This window comes from Diuraphis noxia, unplaced genomic scaffold (assembly GCF_037042655.1).
Source record: "Diuraphis noxia isolate RWA-SAM2 unplaced genomic scaffold, SU_Dnox_SAM2 contig0002, whole genome shotgun sequence".
Taxonomy (NCBI): Eukaryota; Metazoa; Arthropoda; class Insecta; order Hemiptera; family Aphididae; genus Diuraphis; species Diuraphis noxia.
This window is the reverse complement of record NW_028301712.1, coordinates 6,111,218-6,129,045: the sequence shown is the minus strand read 5'-3', so window position 1 is coordinate 6,129,045 and position 17,828 is coordinate 6,111,218. Positions and strand designations below refer to the sequence as shown.

General features: G+C 30.2%; 2 protein-coding genes across 2 annotated transcripts in view; one reads left to right on the top strand and one right to left on the bottom strand.

Moving 5' to 3' along the window:
• LOC107171054 (protein amalgam-like) overlaps positions 1-17,828 on the top strand; it is a 344,978-nt gene that overhangs the window by 154,616 nt on the left and 172,534 nt on the right. The gene's annotated exons all lie outside the window — the stretch shown is intronic.
• Positions 1-17,828, bottom strand: part of LOC107167925 (cytochrome P450 6B4-like) — a 65,006-nt gene that overhangs the window by 34,765 nt on the left and 12,413 nt on the right. The window contains exon 2 of the mRNA XM_015517145.2: positions 14,091-14,868. Coding sequence (XP_015372631.2) covers positions 14,091-14,808 — 718 coding nt within the window. The 5' untranslated portion in view covers positions 14,809-14,868. The remainder of the gene's footprint in view (positions 1-14,090; positions 14,869-17,828) is intronic.

The window sequence follows — 17,828 nt, the reverse complement described above, 5'->3', positions numbered from 1 at the left end:
TAGTTACAAAATTATTTATATTTTTCGTACTAATTAAAGAGTTCCTTGCATTATTGTAATTTGTGACGATATTGTTTTCTGTTCTTAAAATTAGATCATCTGACTATAAAATATGCAATATTTACCGGATACATTTTTCTTAACGTTTTGAAATTCAATTAAGTAGTAACTAGTAAGTAATTCAAACAACTAGTTTTGACAGTTATTTAACTTTGTATTCCAAGTATAATAGATCCATGCAAATGGGTTTGTACTTTGTAAAGATACGATAGGGGCAAGGGCTATGGTAATTTGAATGTTTTGATGATTACTAATTAAAATCCAACATTAAACATTTTTAAAAATGATCTAAAATCTAAATAATGAATACTAGACTAAATGTGTTATTTGTTTATTAAATGAAACTACTTGTTCAAATTTTACATTAGGTTTATCAGAATTAAAAACGAAAAACATTATTCACTAAATAAGTAAATATTTAAAAAAAATATTGGTTCTCTTTTTAAAAACAGAAGTTTGTATTACCATGAAACACTTCTCAAGTAGAGCAAAAAAATTCGTCGATATTAAAAAATAGTCTCTAAGTAGATAATATATTTAGAGATTCCAATAATCATAGTTTGAATAATCGCATTATTAAAGGGAAAATATGAGAGTGAACATGATTTGTGATTCACCATGTACGTTTTGTACTCATATAATTCACACTGTGCTGGATCATTCTCTTTTTACCTATATTAATAATATATTACCTATGTACCTATATAAAATTTTAAATGAGTCTAAAACGTGTATTATCGTCATTCGCCAACCATCGTTGCAGCTATATGTATAATAGTGATGTATAATAAATCATTATAGCTTATTTAAATATTCAAAAGCTTTCCAATTGATGTACCTATTACCATTCAAAACTCTGCTGCAGTCAAATGATATTGAGAGCTTGGTAAGTAGCTCATTATATTATACCGACGCATCGTATTCTATTTTACCGTACCCATCTTTATTTATTTTCTTCATAAACACTATTTATTTTCTAATATGTTGCCTGCATGATATCGTCAATGAAGCACATCTCCAGCAATCGATAATCATCGTCTTGGCCACTTTTCACCCCCACAACAACTTCAAATTCTTGTTCGCGTATAACACCAGTGATACCACCGCCGGAAGGCCTGCACACATATTGTTAAATCGCATTCGCAACAATAAAAATATAACACCGACGAGGATATCATCGGTAACCGTGGAAATGAATATTTCGCGATGCGTGAACGACACGGATACAACGTGTAGACAGATGAATATAATACTATAATATTATAATAATAGGTATTTTCTATATTGCAACTCGATCATAATAGAAACCGTCGTCAAAAGAATTCGGCCACCGGGCATCGAACAGTACGATTTGTTCTGACCTAAATCCCGAAAGTGAGCAACCAAATTCGTGGTCGCGAATTGGGCGATTATCGTGTCTATAATTTAATAATATATTTATATCTCACGCAGTGAATATGAATAGGGGGGGGGGGGTGTTCCGTAAGTTCGATAGATCGACTTTATTTTTATTTTTTTATAATAATTTATTAATGGAATGAAATTTCAATTTACAATAAAATAATAATGATATTATTGTTTAGGTACATGCGTGAGGTATACTAAATATTAATACATATAATAGAGAATATATAAATATATATATATGATATAAATTAAAAATGAAACAATATATAAGGTCACACGCCTCTTTATACTCAATATAGTAAAAGTTTGCCACACAATACCTGCGGCTGCTCTATTCTCGGAAACTAGAAAACTCGTGTTCTCTGAAAAAAAAACACAGTACCTAAAATTGATAAAAATATCAGAATAGGATTCCGGAAACTATATTGATCAAACTTCGAAACTACACGCTTTGTAAAAAAAAATATAATAAATGGCGTTAAAAGTGATTTTGAAATGTTGTATCTGTGAAAATGTTCTTGAATACTATGGAAAAACGCAATATTATGTAAAATTGAGATAAGTAGGTTCACCTACAAATTGAATATTCCATATTAATAATACACCTTTAGTAATATTTTCAAAAACGACTTTGTAGTATGAACTACGCACGAACAAACTTAAATATTTATTTAAATATCAGATAGAGAGTATAATATATATATACAACAACTTAACAGCTGATATAGAATTATCAACACGTGTTTATCGTTCAAACATTTAGTTAACAAACGATCGACAAAAACGAAATTAAAGTTTTTACCATTAATTTAAGATTTAAAGCTGATTGGCGCGTCGTCATATATCAAGGATATAAAGGTTATAAGTATGTATATATATAATTAAATTATAATGTATATATATATATATATATTTTTTTTTAATATTATATTTAACATCAATTCAGTAGCAAGGCCCATTAATCACAATTAGACATTAGTATACAATTTTTTTTTAGATTTGATTATATAAATTGGTTTTTTCTAAGAATTTGAGAATTCATGCGATAATATTATAATATTATAATATATTATTATACTTTTCTTTTTTATTATTATTCATGGTTAAGCATCAACAACTATGGTTATTGGCTTACAATGATATAAATATTAGTTAAATAACAATAAATACATAAAATTGACTAAATTGCGTTACACATCATATCAATGTCGTCAATATGAGGCACATATCTTCGAAGAGGCTGTCTGTAATTCCAGGACTACTTCTGGACTCTGGTTTCCCCTTGGTTTCGACAGAGCAAAATCAGATGTTTAATTGTAAGTGGTTCTACACAGGTTTGGCGTAGTGTTGGTTGTTCTCTTCACATGAGATGTCCATGAGATGTATTAGTGTAACTTACACGTAGTATAAAATTACTTCATCTTTACGATTCAATAAATTGGATTTAGGCCAGTATGTGGTAGTATTTTTTATATTATAATTATAATTATAATATAAGAAATGTATTTATTTTCATTAGAACAGTGAAATACTTTCTTACACGCATAATATGATCACTTACTCCGACACCATTTGATAATAATTATATTTTAATGTTAAAATACTAAAATAGTATAATATTAAAATACTAATAATATCAATATTATAGGTAATGTTATAAATTATAATAATATATTTATGTAACTCCGGTTAAATAACCTTGTTTTCGATGCCATATACGATAAAAAAAAAATATAATAATATTTGTCGACAGCAAATTGTTGTCTTGATATGTGTTAGAGAAAAATTTTGCACTCACATGTAAACATCAAACATATAAAACATACAAAAATAATATAATATCTCCTACTAACGAAAGGAAAACAGCAAACAAAATATAAACAATTGATATTATGCGAATATTGTTAAAAACAAAAATAATAAGCTAAAATATTAGCTAAGTTCAACATAGAAGAAGCTCTAAGTCCACAGCCAATCAACATAGAAAAATTAATTAATTATTTAAAACAAACTAAACTATACCAACTAATTTAATCTATAGATATATTTCAATCCTTTTTTTTCATACTATTATTATTGTTATGTATATATTATTGTAAATGCTTCATTCTTGTGTAAAAAAATATTAATGTAATAATGTTTAAGGCCAATAACCTTTGTTGTTGAGGCTCAATTAAAATAAAAACAGAAATAATAAGCTAAAAATATCAAGAAATACTATTATTGATTCTAATGAACTATGTGTGAAAAAAAATGATGAGATTTCTTAATAATTTCTAATCAAAAATCGTGCATAATATGGAACAATATTTCATTTTCCATCGAATGTTGGAGATAATAATATACCATATTACTATAATTATCATCATCATACCACTATAATACCTAATATTATGATACGCACAATTCTTTCGAAGGGCAGTACCTTATACGTGTGTATACGTCGTACACGAACCACGACGTCATAATAAAATATTATTATTATTGTGTACCGTCATAATGATAATAATATTAAATAGGACATATATTATTATACGGTATGGGAGAACCGCAGCAGTTTGCAAAGTTTCGCGGTGATTTATACGAGCAAAACGCGCTAAAATATATGTATATATAGATACACGAGACCATCTCGATGTAAACGCGTAATATAATATTATATAAATATACATCATAATATTTTTCAGTCAGTCTTCAAGAGACCGACGAGCCGCACTCGTCAAAACCACGCTACTCGATCCCGAACCTTACGGTGGCGGTGGTGTTATATTATAATATATAGTCTTAAAACGATTCCACGTGATGAATACAAAATAATAAACGACACGAAACCCGCTCAGCCATCGCGCGCGATGTCGCTGCAGCCGGAGACTCCTTCTGTCGTAATTAATTTCTGACATGAGATGGTTCGCCGGCGAAATTATCCTTTGCGCGAAACATTGAACAAATGCCTAGCGCGTCTGCAGTGAACTCTCCGCCGCCGAATGGCGCTCAACCTCCTGGCTATATATTCGGAGATGCAGAAACTCGTCGATTTGACATTTTGGTTTTGCAGTCTGGATGCACGCGACGATGACAATATTATTATTATTTATTCCGTAAATGATTGATAACTGATAGCCATGATTTACCACCGACCTATCCACTAATTTTCGATTAACAATACTATATAATAATTACACATATAATATCGTACGATTACGTCTATAATAATAATAATAATAATATTATTTTAATTTATGGAACCAGCGAGTACTATAATTCTATGGGGAAACTATACCGTGTGCCCGCTAAAACAGAGAGCACGAAAAAACGTTATTGCGCATGCGTAGAATACGAAATTTAGAACATTGGAACACATAGAAACTTATGATGCAATAGTTAAATCTCGACACGTACCGCAAACGGAATTAAAAAATACGCATAGGGTACTGAGTACGCATGCAAGTCGCTGCAGAGTTATAGAGTGTACCCTGTTTTTGTGGACATCCGGTATATTATTCTATAGTGCCTATTATAGTTAGTCGTATAAAAACACATAATATTTTACCGTGTATAAAAGGTATTATGTGAACATTATATTATACTTAATCCTGTTTATTGTAACGGCTGTGTGTTTATACGATATATACTCGTAATATTACACTTACAACTATATTAATATATACATATAGTGTTTAGGCCATTAGACGATTTTAGTGTGTAGAAATTAACGTTATTATTAATTAAATAATTACAACACATGCTCGAAGTTAAAAACGCATTATTATTTAGTATTTAGTGTTTATTAATTACAAATTGATGACTCGTTTTAAAACGTTCGTAGGCATTAGCCTTAAATTATTGTTCAGTTATTTTCAAAACTGCGATTGTTATTTTTTTTTTTCACTATAAATCTCGCTGAGTAATTTGGGAGCACTGAAACCTTATAATTTATCTTACTTTTATCAAATTTGTAATAACAATGTTGTATTTCTATTAAAAAGTCCTTTTTTATTTAACTGTCAAAAATTACTAAAAATTAAGTTTGCAGATGTTATAAAATTATTTTCAATTTATTATTGCAGTAGCGTTTTCCCTTAGCTCAATTTTAGTCGTTTGGATATTTGGTAATTTTAATTATTTTTTAGAGATTGATTAAATATTTAAAAAAAATAAAAACTAGTTGAAAAATTGCATAAAAATATACCAAAGTTAATTAAGATAATTAATTTCCAATAATTTTAGAATTTTGTATTCTAGAAAATAATTAGATTAATTGATTAATTTCTCTAGCCATCAGAAAACAAGTAAATCTTCAATGTCAATAGATAAAAATAATATACATCATAATATTGTGTATGTCACAATATTATTATTTTTTATTATAAAATCAAATCATATTTTAGCCACTCATAGACTACAGAAAAACAGGATATATATTATGTATATTTATTTTTTTGAACAAACTGTTGTCTCTCTTTATCAATATCACATTAAATAAATAAATAAATAATAACGGAACTGTAGTAATTTTATAGTCAGACCTCGTTTGTCGCTAAGAAAATTTTCAATTGGTTTTCATATCTAGTAATTTCATTGCCTAAGTATAGCGTACAGTTTTGTACGTAACTATTTAAGTATATGGTAATAATAGTGGAAAAAACGGTTGAGATGGAACCTATCAATTATCGTTCTCTCATCGTTACGACCGTCGAATTACACGTTTGGTTTTTTTGGTAGACGGCTAGGCTAAACGAAAGGGTTATTATCAACAACGACACGTGACGCACGGAAATAATGTATAGGTGACCTACGACCACAAAAAAAAAAAAAAAAATAATAATCATTGAAAAGGATGTTATTTTTATGACGTCAATGATCTATTAACCGCATATTATTTCAATCATATATTTGTCTTGATTTATTCTAACGTTAATAGAAAAATACATATCCGAAGTTGATTTTTTTTTTCATACGTTAATAACAAAACATTATAATATTAATCTCAACAGTATTACACGCCTATGTGTATTCAGTATGCGTATACCTACGTATCACGAGATAGGTTATTTTATATTTGAAATTAATATTAATATTATTATTATGCTTATTTTATCATCTTCTCGGAATAGAATTAAAAAATAACAATATTAAGTAATAAGCTAGTGCAATAGAGTGTATTGTATATTAATTTGATTCCCTATGTTAGATTTCGTATTCGCACAAATTGTACTATTACCTATTAAAAATACAGACTCCAATTTGCCAATTAATGCATCTTGTTTTCACAAATTCAGTCTGTGTTAAACTAACATGGTCGAACTAACAAAAAAGACATCAATTCCAAACGTTAGGGGTAATGTTTTCATGGTTGTACCTGCACCATTTTCAAGTACAGTATGCATACCGAATTTAGAAATAGACACGAAGGTACTTAATATTGTTAAGTACAAAATGTGTTATTTTAATTTTATATTTTGTTTGATAGTGATAAGAAAATATGTAATAATATATATATATATATATATAATGATAATACGAGTATATGAAACATTATACTATACATAATACATAATTGTGATTAATGATATAACTAATCAACATTTTTTTTTTTTAAATATAGTCTGTGCGAAATAAATAAGACTTAATTTCTATAGTCTTTGTTTTTTTATAATTCTAAATCATATTTTAAGCACCTATACATGAAATCACTTACTAAACGATCTGCATTGTGAATGAATTATAACATTATAATACATTGAATGTACGTATGCAATAAAAAAAAAAAAAACAAATGAAATCGTTTATGGTTTTATTGGTATTGCCAAGAGCGACAAGACTCCTACACGCTTTGGAACAGTCCTATGTCGATCTATTGCTAGTCCATATAGATAAATGTTTTTGCCTCCACCACATTAAACCGTATATTTGTTCTATGTATTCATATCGAAATTAATTATAGTCATTATTGATCCATCATCTGAACATTATGTTCATTTAAGCACTTTGGGTGACTGGATCTACGGAGTGGCTGACATGATTAACCAGGTTAATGTATGGTTTGACGAATGATAAATGACGATTTCTAAACGGAAGGTCGGGATGAGCATAGGCGAAAACGTTGGTCGGTCGGTATACCCCTAATGTAATTAGCACGAGGAGATTTTAAGCGGAGAATGAACGGTAGCCATCGCAAATTGTAACGCAGCTGCCGTTTCTGGTGGAGCTTTGCAGACTCATTGTGAGTTTGTTTGTGTACCGGTGGTTCTTACGGTAGCCTAACCGAAATGGATACGGCGAACACTATCGTATTCGACAAACCGTCGGCAAATATCGAATATTTTGTCAATTTTAATATTAACAGTGGCTGAGAACATAATGTTATAATTGAAGGAGCCATTATATTGGTTACAGTTACTGTGGTCGAAGGTAGGGAAATTAGAGTTTAAATCAACCAAAAAAAAAAAAAAAAAATTAAAACATTTATGATGCGAAAAATCCACATAAAAAATGTCGATGAAATATAAGCTCCCAGAAAGACTAAATTCGGTAATGCTGATATAAACGTATCGAATAAAACGTCAGATCATGTCAACAATGAAAAAGTTAGAATCAATCCGCAAGCCTTGGTCTGACATTTACCACATCAGCTCACCAATGAAGTATTACAAAAATGATTCAACAAAGCTATATGTATATTTACATGATTTAAGATGTTGTTTTCTATTGTAACACAGCATTATACATAGTAAAATATTATCTGTAAGAAGATTTTTTTTTTAAGAAAATTAGACATCTATAGCAGTATGTATTTGATTTTTATGTTATTTATTAATGACTTTTTTTTAAAATGAATATTATATAAAATAGCGTCTGATAAAACGTAGATAATTTTATTATTTTAAATTGTCGTAGAATAGGATATTTCAACAGAATTATAAAAACGAGCAAAATTTGGAGGTATTTTTTAAGTTTTAATAACTTAATATTATATTATATTAAACATGTGTCGGAAGGAGAAAGGATTATAATGTTACAGGTGTGCCTCTTACATAAAGATGCCATGTAACGCGTGATAAATTACTTTAGTTAGCCATAAATACGCACTTGACCACCGCTCCCGGTTTCAAAAAGTTTTTGACCCCACGCGGTGTACTGTCGTATTGGCTATTATAATATTATTACAATATTGATGTTGGTTGGACGGCGTCTAATTTATAGATTTTTGATTTGTGTGATCGACGAAAGTGGTCATGTCAAAACATATTATAATACATTATTAATAACAAGATAATTTCAAAGGTGACCACCACTGTTTTGTACACGTCATACGATTTGTTACAATTACGTCTGCTGTATAATCAACTTATATTTTTATTGGGTCTGTAATATAAATTAAAAACAAACAACTGATCCATTAACACGGGGCGGTGCGCAATGTCTATGCGTTACAGCGAAAAAAAAACTGTTTAATTATTTAATAGTTTAAAAATAATTGCCACAGTGTATGTATACTTGTGTCTATAATAATAACAATAATGTTCTATACACCTATTCTACGTTTTAACAATGTTAAAATATTATCATTACAGAACTCACGCAAATTCATAGTCCATTCGTGGAGGTTTTTTTTTGTTTGTTTAATTTGGTCGCCCTAATATATTATGATAATTGATAGCATAATATATGAGGCTGACCTATAAGCCAATAAGACTGTACTTTATTGTTTTCAAATGAGTAGAAAACGATGAAGACTGAGCGCAAAAATCAAACAGTATTGACGAAAAGTGGATCTTAACTTCGATAATACGACTTTGAAAATTGAATTTATGACAGTAACACAACTCCTTCATTTTAAAATAGCAATATTCTTTATATTGTCTTCGTAAAGTAATTATTTTTCACCTTTCGATCACATTGTCTCTTATATAATATTCTTATATATTACCTACAGGCTACACTATAATATACTCGCAGTGCGTGTTCCGATAAAATGTACTTGGCGTGCATCATACGGGTCATATTATAACGTAAGGTACGCTATTATCAGATGAAACCGCGACGATTATACGGAACAATGTTTTTATCTAAAATTACAAACGGAGAAAATGTTAAAACTTTTACGGAAATTCGAAGGGCGCAACTTTTTATAGAACTTCACCCGTTTCCGCGGCCATAATGTGACCTGGTGTGGTTTTGACGGAGAAGGAAAATAATTATAAAATAAAACGATTCTATCCTAGTGAAATGATTTGGTACATTAATTAATAATTTAACGACAGCTATTATAAAGTGGCATTGTGGACTCGTGGCGGCGAGTCCATAATATATAGATCCGCTGCGTGCGCAGCCGTCGGGAGGCTGTGTTCTGGAGACATCAAATAGTATTATTACCATCATAATGGTACATGAAATTAATCATAAATAATAATAGATTCTTATATTATTCGTATTTTTATTCAGGTGGATCATCATAATATACCCACCAGAAATCGATATTCGATCCTACGTGTACTTATGTAATTATTATAATATCAAAATTAAAATTAATGTCCATTCATAAAACTATCTCGTCTGACTAGGATATTAAATAAGACATTTCAATCAGTACTGATCTGATTCAAACACACAATTTAAATACGATATCTATAGTTTTATTTATATATAGGTAGGTACCTGTATCTAAAATAACCGAGATTTTTTCCATTCCAGTTTTCCGACGAGGAAATTTCCATTTTTTTCATTCCCATACCTCCCAAAGTGTCATCACGTCGCCCTTTTTTTATTTCCCTAACTGAATTCCGGAATTACTATTACCACCAGTATCGACAGCAGACGTTTTTCAAACATTTAAGTTGTTTCTGAACTATGACCAGCGCACAGCAACTTGATACGGTATAAAACAAAAAAGTGAAGTGGGGTCGCCGTTGTTCAATAGAGAGTGAGAAAATTGAAAACTTTAAGTATTTTAAGTAGTACCGTTTATACGTTTAATTTACCCAAGGAAAATAAAACTATCTATAAGATTTATATAGAAGCGTATTAAAATAATTTTAAAGACATTTGAAAATATTATTGTTAATTGATTGTATTCGTAAATACGGAGACTTTATAAATACGTATTTATCACTCAGTCGAAGTAATATAAAATAATATTATGTGCCTACTATAGGTACTTATATGATATTATGTAATTGCATTTTGTAATATACTGCAGTACAAAACGTTGCGTATTGCGTTACAAACTGCAGAACTTCATACGATCGTACTAAAATCGTTTATAATCGCTATCAGTTTCGTAACATTCGTACCAATAATATTTTAATATAGATTTAAAGGCTTCTGATTGTGGCTGTATCTCCGTTGCGTGTGCGTGTAGAACAAACAGGGCAAAGCTTTGAATGGATGTTGTGGGGTTGTCGAGAAACTCCGGTTTGTAAAGAATGGTTGAAAAAAAAACATAAAAATATAACATCTTCTCGTTTGCTTTTTTTCTTTAACAATAATTAAAGGCTTGTATATATTATAACACGAATTTGCGGTTATTAGAATTCCAGTAATGCAGTTAAAATATGTTTTCATTCGTGGTTAGACATTGTCATATCATTATAGTAATAATATTAATATACAGTGTTCGGTGAATAAATTATGTCTGCGACAGTTGGGCCGTGCGTAATGGTTTTATTGTTCCATTTTTTTTTTTTTAAATAATAATCACTGTAAAACTAACGTGCTGAATAGTTAGCATTTTAAAAGTTCTTGCGCTGTTTTCCATAAAAGGTGTAGATTCATAACATCGTTTTTCAACTTAGGTACTATACTTATATTGCGTGTACCTACTATAAAAAGCTACATAATATATGGAGTTCCATGTTGGCCATAGCATTTTATGAAAATGTAAAAAATTATAATATTAAAGGATAAAAGTCATAATCAGTAGGTAAATCTGGATGATTCTATATAACAATAAGTGCTCCATAATATGTCAATATGATTATAAAGCAAAATTACGCAATGATTTTCCTCATGTAGATGTTCTAACTCTTAATCCATAAATTAATAAATAATGAGTCTAGTACGTTCAATATTATATTATATTCATGACCAAACAAATAGGTTTTATTACAAAAAATAAAAAATAGAGTGTTTTTCTAGTTTGCGCATATCCACAATACTATTGCTCGAAGTTCTCCTAATTTTATCGTCAATATTTATAGAATATAATAGAAGTGGAAAACCTCGCGATAATGGTGGCATGAGTATTACAATGTTGTGATCATACCTATTTATTTAGTAACGATTATACTACTTCAACAATACCGTGTCTAACTATTACAATGGTTACACTTTCCAATTTACGCAAATTATTGCGATGGATTAAAATTTCCTTTAGGCGGTAAAAATGAATCACTCGTCATGATATTTCTATTCATGATAACGGATAAGTAATCATGAAATAATACGCATGTGTTCATTATTAGACATTATACAACAGTGCACGTGTTAATTGATCTACACATATGGTTTGTGATGTTAAAGTCAATCTGGAAAAGTAAACATCAGTGAGTTTTATATAATAAGGTTTTAATAATTTTGACTCAGTTATTTGTGTTGGTAAGTCATTTTGAATTACCTATTGTGTTACAATTATAAGAGACGTGTCGATGGCTATAAATAAAATTACAGTTTGTTAGTATTATGCAAGAGTGATACTGCATGTAAATCGCAGAATATCATTTTAGTTATGACGCATACCTGGTACAGTACTTTAATATTAATAAGACACCTGAAATATTGTATCGCTTATATGATACAACATCCGTATCAGCAATGTGATAGATTCGTTCGTCTCGAGATTTGGATATTTTTATGAAGTATTAACCACATAATATTATTATTTCCATCATTTTATATTGTTGAACTTTTGTTTCAAACACATTAGGCACACACGTTTTATTATACTCAAGTCACCAATTCAATATTGTTATCGCGAGAACGCACATTATTGTAACTGTTGTAACATTTTAATCGATAATCGTGTCGGACGAAGAAGATGAAAAAAACGGTACAAGCGCATGTGTACGCTGAAAAAAAAAATCAAAATATATTACATAATATTGGACCAGAAAAACAATCTGGAAAACTTCAGCTGCCACCCCGGACAAAGTATGTGGTAGTGGTGGCGGCGGCGGCGGTGGCGACGACGTTAATTTCTCTCAGCCGGGTAAAGTTTTCACCGTCTAGCGCAGAAAAGTTGTGGGACCGCGAAACCTCCTACTTCTGGCGGTATTATAGGCCGCGGTATATATAATATTATAACCGGTATTGTAGACAGTGGCGTGAACCATTAATTCGCCGTGGGTTTTCATCGGAGAAACAACGGCTGTGCTGTGCCTGTGACGGATTAAAATTTCGGGTGCCGATCGTTTGTATAAAAGTTCTATACTTGAAGCACACGCGAGGGAGGTGGTGGTGGTGGTTGGTGGCAGGGGTGTGAAGGTGTGCGGATAATTTGATCTAAATGAGCCGATTTGTTATCCCGCCTGCTGTTCGCCATTCTCCAACACCTCCTCCGCGTCTTACTTTATACATATATATATATATTTAATTTATACGAGTAATTTATGCCGTAGTTCAACGTTTCTCGGACAAATTCGATAATAATTTGGTGTAGGTTCTGTAATACCACAAACTTAAAATTCTAAGAATCTCAACGATGGATTGGCACCGAACCAGTTTAATTTGTAGGTGACAAATTAGAAAGATATACGCACACTATTTAGATTAGTCGTACTATAGTTAGATATACGATATAACTTATTTATTTGTGTAATTATTGTGAGCCTCGTGTATTTTGCGCCTTAAGCATTTTAAAGAGTCCTTTATTTACTTTACAAGTAAATCCTCCACAAAAAAAAATAAAAGTCGTAAAAAAATTGCATTACCTAGTATTGTTAGATTTTCTATTAGTATAATTACATAAAAAAACATAGGTACTCAATGAAAGTTTATAATAAAGGTATTCTTATTAAAACAATGAAATATTTTCTTACACGTATTTGATCACCTGTTATTCGATAATAACTATGCTACAAAATCATAATAATATCCTGATAGGCAATTATATAGGTATTACCTAACATTACGTCGGGTAGTATCAGTTCTTTAATATTATGTCCGAACACCAATGAAAGTTATTTTTTCAATTACAAGTACAAAATTGGTTGTCATACTAATTATGATTGTTTATTCTGTATTATATTCTAGTAAACTATTATAACAGCATAGACCTTTTACTAATACTAATACTTATAGTATAATAGGTAACAGTCATTGCATATCGTTAGTTAAAATATTATATCGAATTTCTTCTTCTTCTTCTTAAAAAAATAAACTCTTATTGTAATGATCCTCAAAGGATAAAGTCTTATCAAATGTTTTACTAATATACATAAATGTTGAGGATAGGGTGATAAATTATCGGTTTGGCACAGAGAAAGTAAGTGCTCATATTGATATATTCCGCTGGACAAGATGAATAAAATAATTTAATAGTTTCGAAATGCGTTACTGATCCGAAACATTATTGGGTTATAAATTACCTTGAATGAAAATTTAAAAATCCATTTTAGTTCACTCACCTGCATCTATTTTCTCACTGCCTGTGGCGGCTGACCGTAGAATTGTCTTTAAATCGGTAAACGACTCTTTTCCGTTGGACGACAAATTGTACGACTCGAAATAGTCAGTGACCGTCGGCCGACCACCACCGGCCGACAACGCCTTGTCGCACTGTTCCGCGAACGCTTTGATCCGCGAGTCGATTAATGGCTGTCCATATACGCACGTGGCCACCACCGTAGTTGCGCACTTTTTTAGTTCCACCCACGGCATTATGGTTAGCCGACGGTTGGCCACGGCCTCCAGCGACGTGATGAGCTCGGCCACGCACATGGCCATGGTCGGCAGCACGGCGGCCACCGCATCCGCGTGCACCGCCGACGGCAAGAGGCTCAATTCGTGGCCGCCTCTGGCGTCGACCTCGCCAAAGCCGTCGTTGGACATCGCGGCCGCGGCCACCAGGATATCACACGCCAGCGCTGTCGGCCGACCGGCATCGTGGAGACCTAAGGCGGCGGCGCCCGCGGCCTTCGCGTCGTTCAGGTGGCCGGACAGTGACCTGCCTTGCAGCCGGATGCCCGGCAGCGTGCAGGCAAATGACCGGTAACCGGCCGCCGTCAGAACCCCGCGGCTCGTCCAGTAGTCACGCTTCCGACGCGCGTACGGCACCACGACCGCGAGCACGACGAAAATCGCAAACGCCAACACCTCCAACGTCCACGTGACGTACGATCCCATGGCGGTTGTTGGTACGACTGCAGCGCCGCTATATACGCGTTGTCTGGAGCTAATGAAAATCTGGAACATAAAAGTATTTTAGTGTCGGTATATTTTTGCCATTTATTCCTCAAGTTTTAATTCGATTTTCCACTAAATGTTTTGATCTGGACTTTTAGTGTTTTGATATTTGAATTGTATATTATATTATTGTATAACATAAATAAATATGAGTAAACATTTCATTTTATATCTAATCGCATTTTTATATTATGTTCCCTTCTTCCTCATTCTTTTAGTAACCTAAGCAACGAGCAAGCGATTCCATGTCAGTTTTCTCATAAGCGCAGCGAATTTTATCGTTGATACCCACCCCCTTTCCCTCACCACAACAACCAAATTGTGCTCTCTACGAATCGTACGCCGATTATTTTGACTCTGTTATCCATAATTTCTCTGACCAATTATTTTTTAGAGGCGAATCAAATTCACCTGAGATTTTTTGGTAAAATTAAGCTACAATTATCAAACCTGTTTTATATAAAATGTTTTACTCGTGTTCTACGGATTTTCGTCTTTCTTTCTTCTTAAAAGCATATGCATATAAATTTCCCTGATTTGAATACTTTTTTCTTGATTTAATATTTTCTTTTTTATTCTCTGGATGTTATGAATATGTATTGTGAAAACAAGTTGTAGAAGTAATCAATAAAAATTATATAAAACCATTTAATCGTGTTAACTCTACATTTTCCCGTCTAATTATAACTATCTGATTGTAGATTTAGACTCATAATTTCTGAATATATGTTAATTTATATGTCTATAAAAATTCATAAGATACTGAGTTACTCTGATTTAATCTCAATTATGTTTTTTGTAATTTAAGACAGTCATAATTTAATCAAATTGAAAATCTGTCTTATAGACGATTGGGAATCATTTTAATCATAGTTATTGATCTTAATTATCTATATTAATCAGTTGACAGTTTATATTAAAGCATACTGAAAAACAAAGGTTATCAAATAATAATTATGTAAATTTTTGATTGTTACTACGAATGTGCGTGGTGATAGTTCAACAACAATTGTTTAAGTGTAATGCATTATTTTTTTTATCATATATTTTAAATTGTTTAATTCCATAAGTACATGTTTTTAGATGCATATTTTATGATTCTATTTCTATATAGTACTTCTAAGTCTTTGCTCGAGTTAAAATTTTTTTACGATATTGAATCTATTATTTACGAAAGTATAATACTATCCATAAATTTAAAATTTACACTAAAGTTTATAGTCACAAAGTTACTATAGACCATTCCAGTAGTACATGGAGTTAACCTCCTACACAATATTAAAATATCTGTTTTTCTTGAATAGGTACATTACTTTGATAGTACTTATATAAAAACATTTGTTTAATATCTATTAGGGTCATAAAATATTAATTATTAACTAAACACTTTATAATATTATAGAATTGGAAATCCCTAGGTTTTTAGACATTTTTTTTAGCACTGTATATATATACTTTTTTGTTAGCACTTTATAACTATACAATAAATCATTTTTATAGAGTAGTATGATATATAGAAAGAGATAATTTTCAATAAGAAAAATTAACATTTTAATTAATAATTTAATTTAATTATATAAATTTAAGGCTTTATTTAATATTTCAATGGACCAATACGAAATATACAGCCTACATTTTTAGTAAAAAAAAAAAATATATATATATATATATATAATAATAATAAAATATTAATTAAGATTTAAACTGTTAGATAGAAAAAGAATTATTTATACATGCCTAAATAACTCTCAAGGATTTTCATCAGACGCTCAGTCATCGTTCCGTATTTAAAAATGCCAACATTAATGCTAAATACACGTATTTCAATTTTTGAGTCTATCGTATCTTTAAATACAGGGTGTCTCACAATAATCTGGCATATGGAATAACTTTTGTAATATTGAATATTTAATTTTTTTTTCCTGTAGGGTTCATAGACACTTGCATTTTTAGTATAATTTTTTAGTTTTTAATACTTAAAATAAAAAAGTATTAAAAATTGATGAACATTTTTTTGGATAAATTCAAAATAGTCTATTTGTGAATCTGATCATAAGAACCATTTTGATGATGGTAAAAAGATTTATCAAAGTCAATTAGTTTGTTTTTTAAATTCAATATTTTTTTATTTAAATTAATTTGGAACGTAATAACATTTAAAAAATATAATTTTTGTCAATTTTCTAATATGATTATATTTTTTAAATTATTTACTTTTCATATAATATTAAACATTTTTGTATACGTTTAATTAAAATAATTTTTTCTTGTCATATCTTTCTGTGACACTCTGTATATATATTTTATAATGACATATTTTTATTGGAATAAAATTATGTTTTACAATTCATATTAATAAAATCAATGTTATGTTACACAATTTTTTATTATAGTATTTTATAGACGTGATTATAATTTCAAAAGTACTTATGAATATATGAATATAGGTATTTTAAAAATATTTCAGATTGTTATTTGTAATATTTAAATTATAATTGTGTTATACTACGATAATTATCGATAGTAACTCCATGTCCTCGAGTACTCGATGGAATAATATTAGTCATATTATGGTTGAAAAAATTTACATATTATTGTTATTTTTTTAAAATAATTAGTGTATATTATATTATTTATTATGTAGGTTTAGTACATAATATATAATACACAAATGATATAAGCCAATTAATAATATAACGTTGCTACAATGCTAATTGGAGTTCTTGTTGTACATCATTTTTAACAACAAAAGGCCCGTTCTCATCTTAAATGTTATGGTTGTTTATCATTACAATTCCCATTTTATTTTTTATTTTTTCGTTTCATTGTTATAAATAGTTCCGATAGTAAATCTCTCGTCAAAATTCATATTACATCGCTTCCTATTTTTTTAAGAAATAATACACGTTATAGTCCGCTTTTAAAAGCCTAACATTTAATTGATACCTAGAGTTATCTGA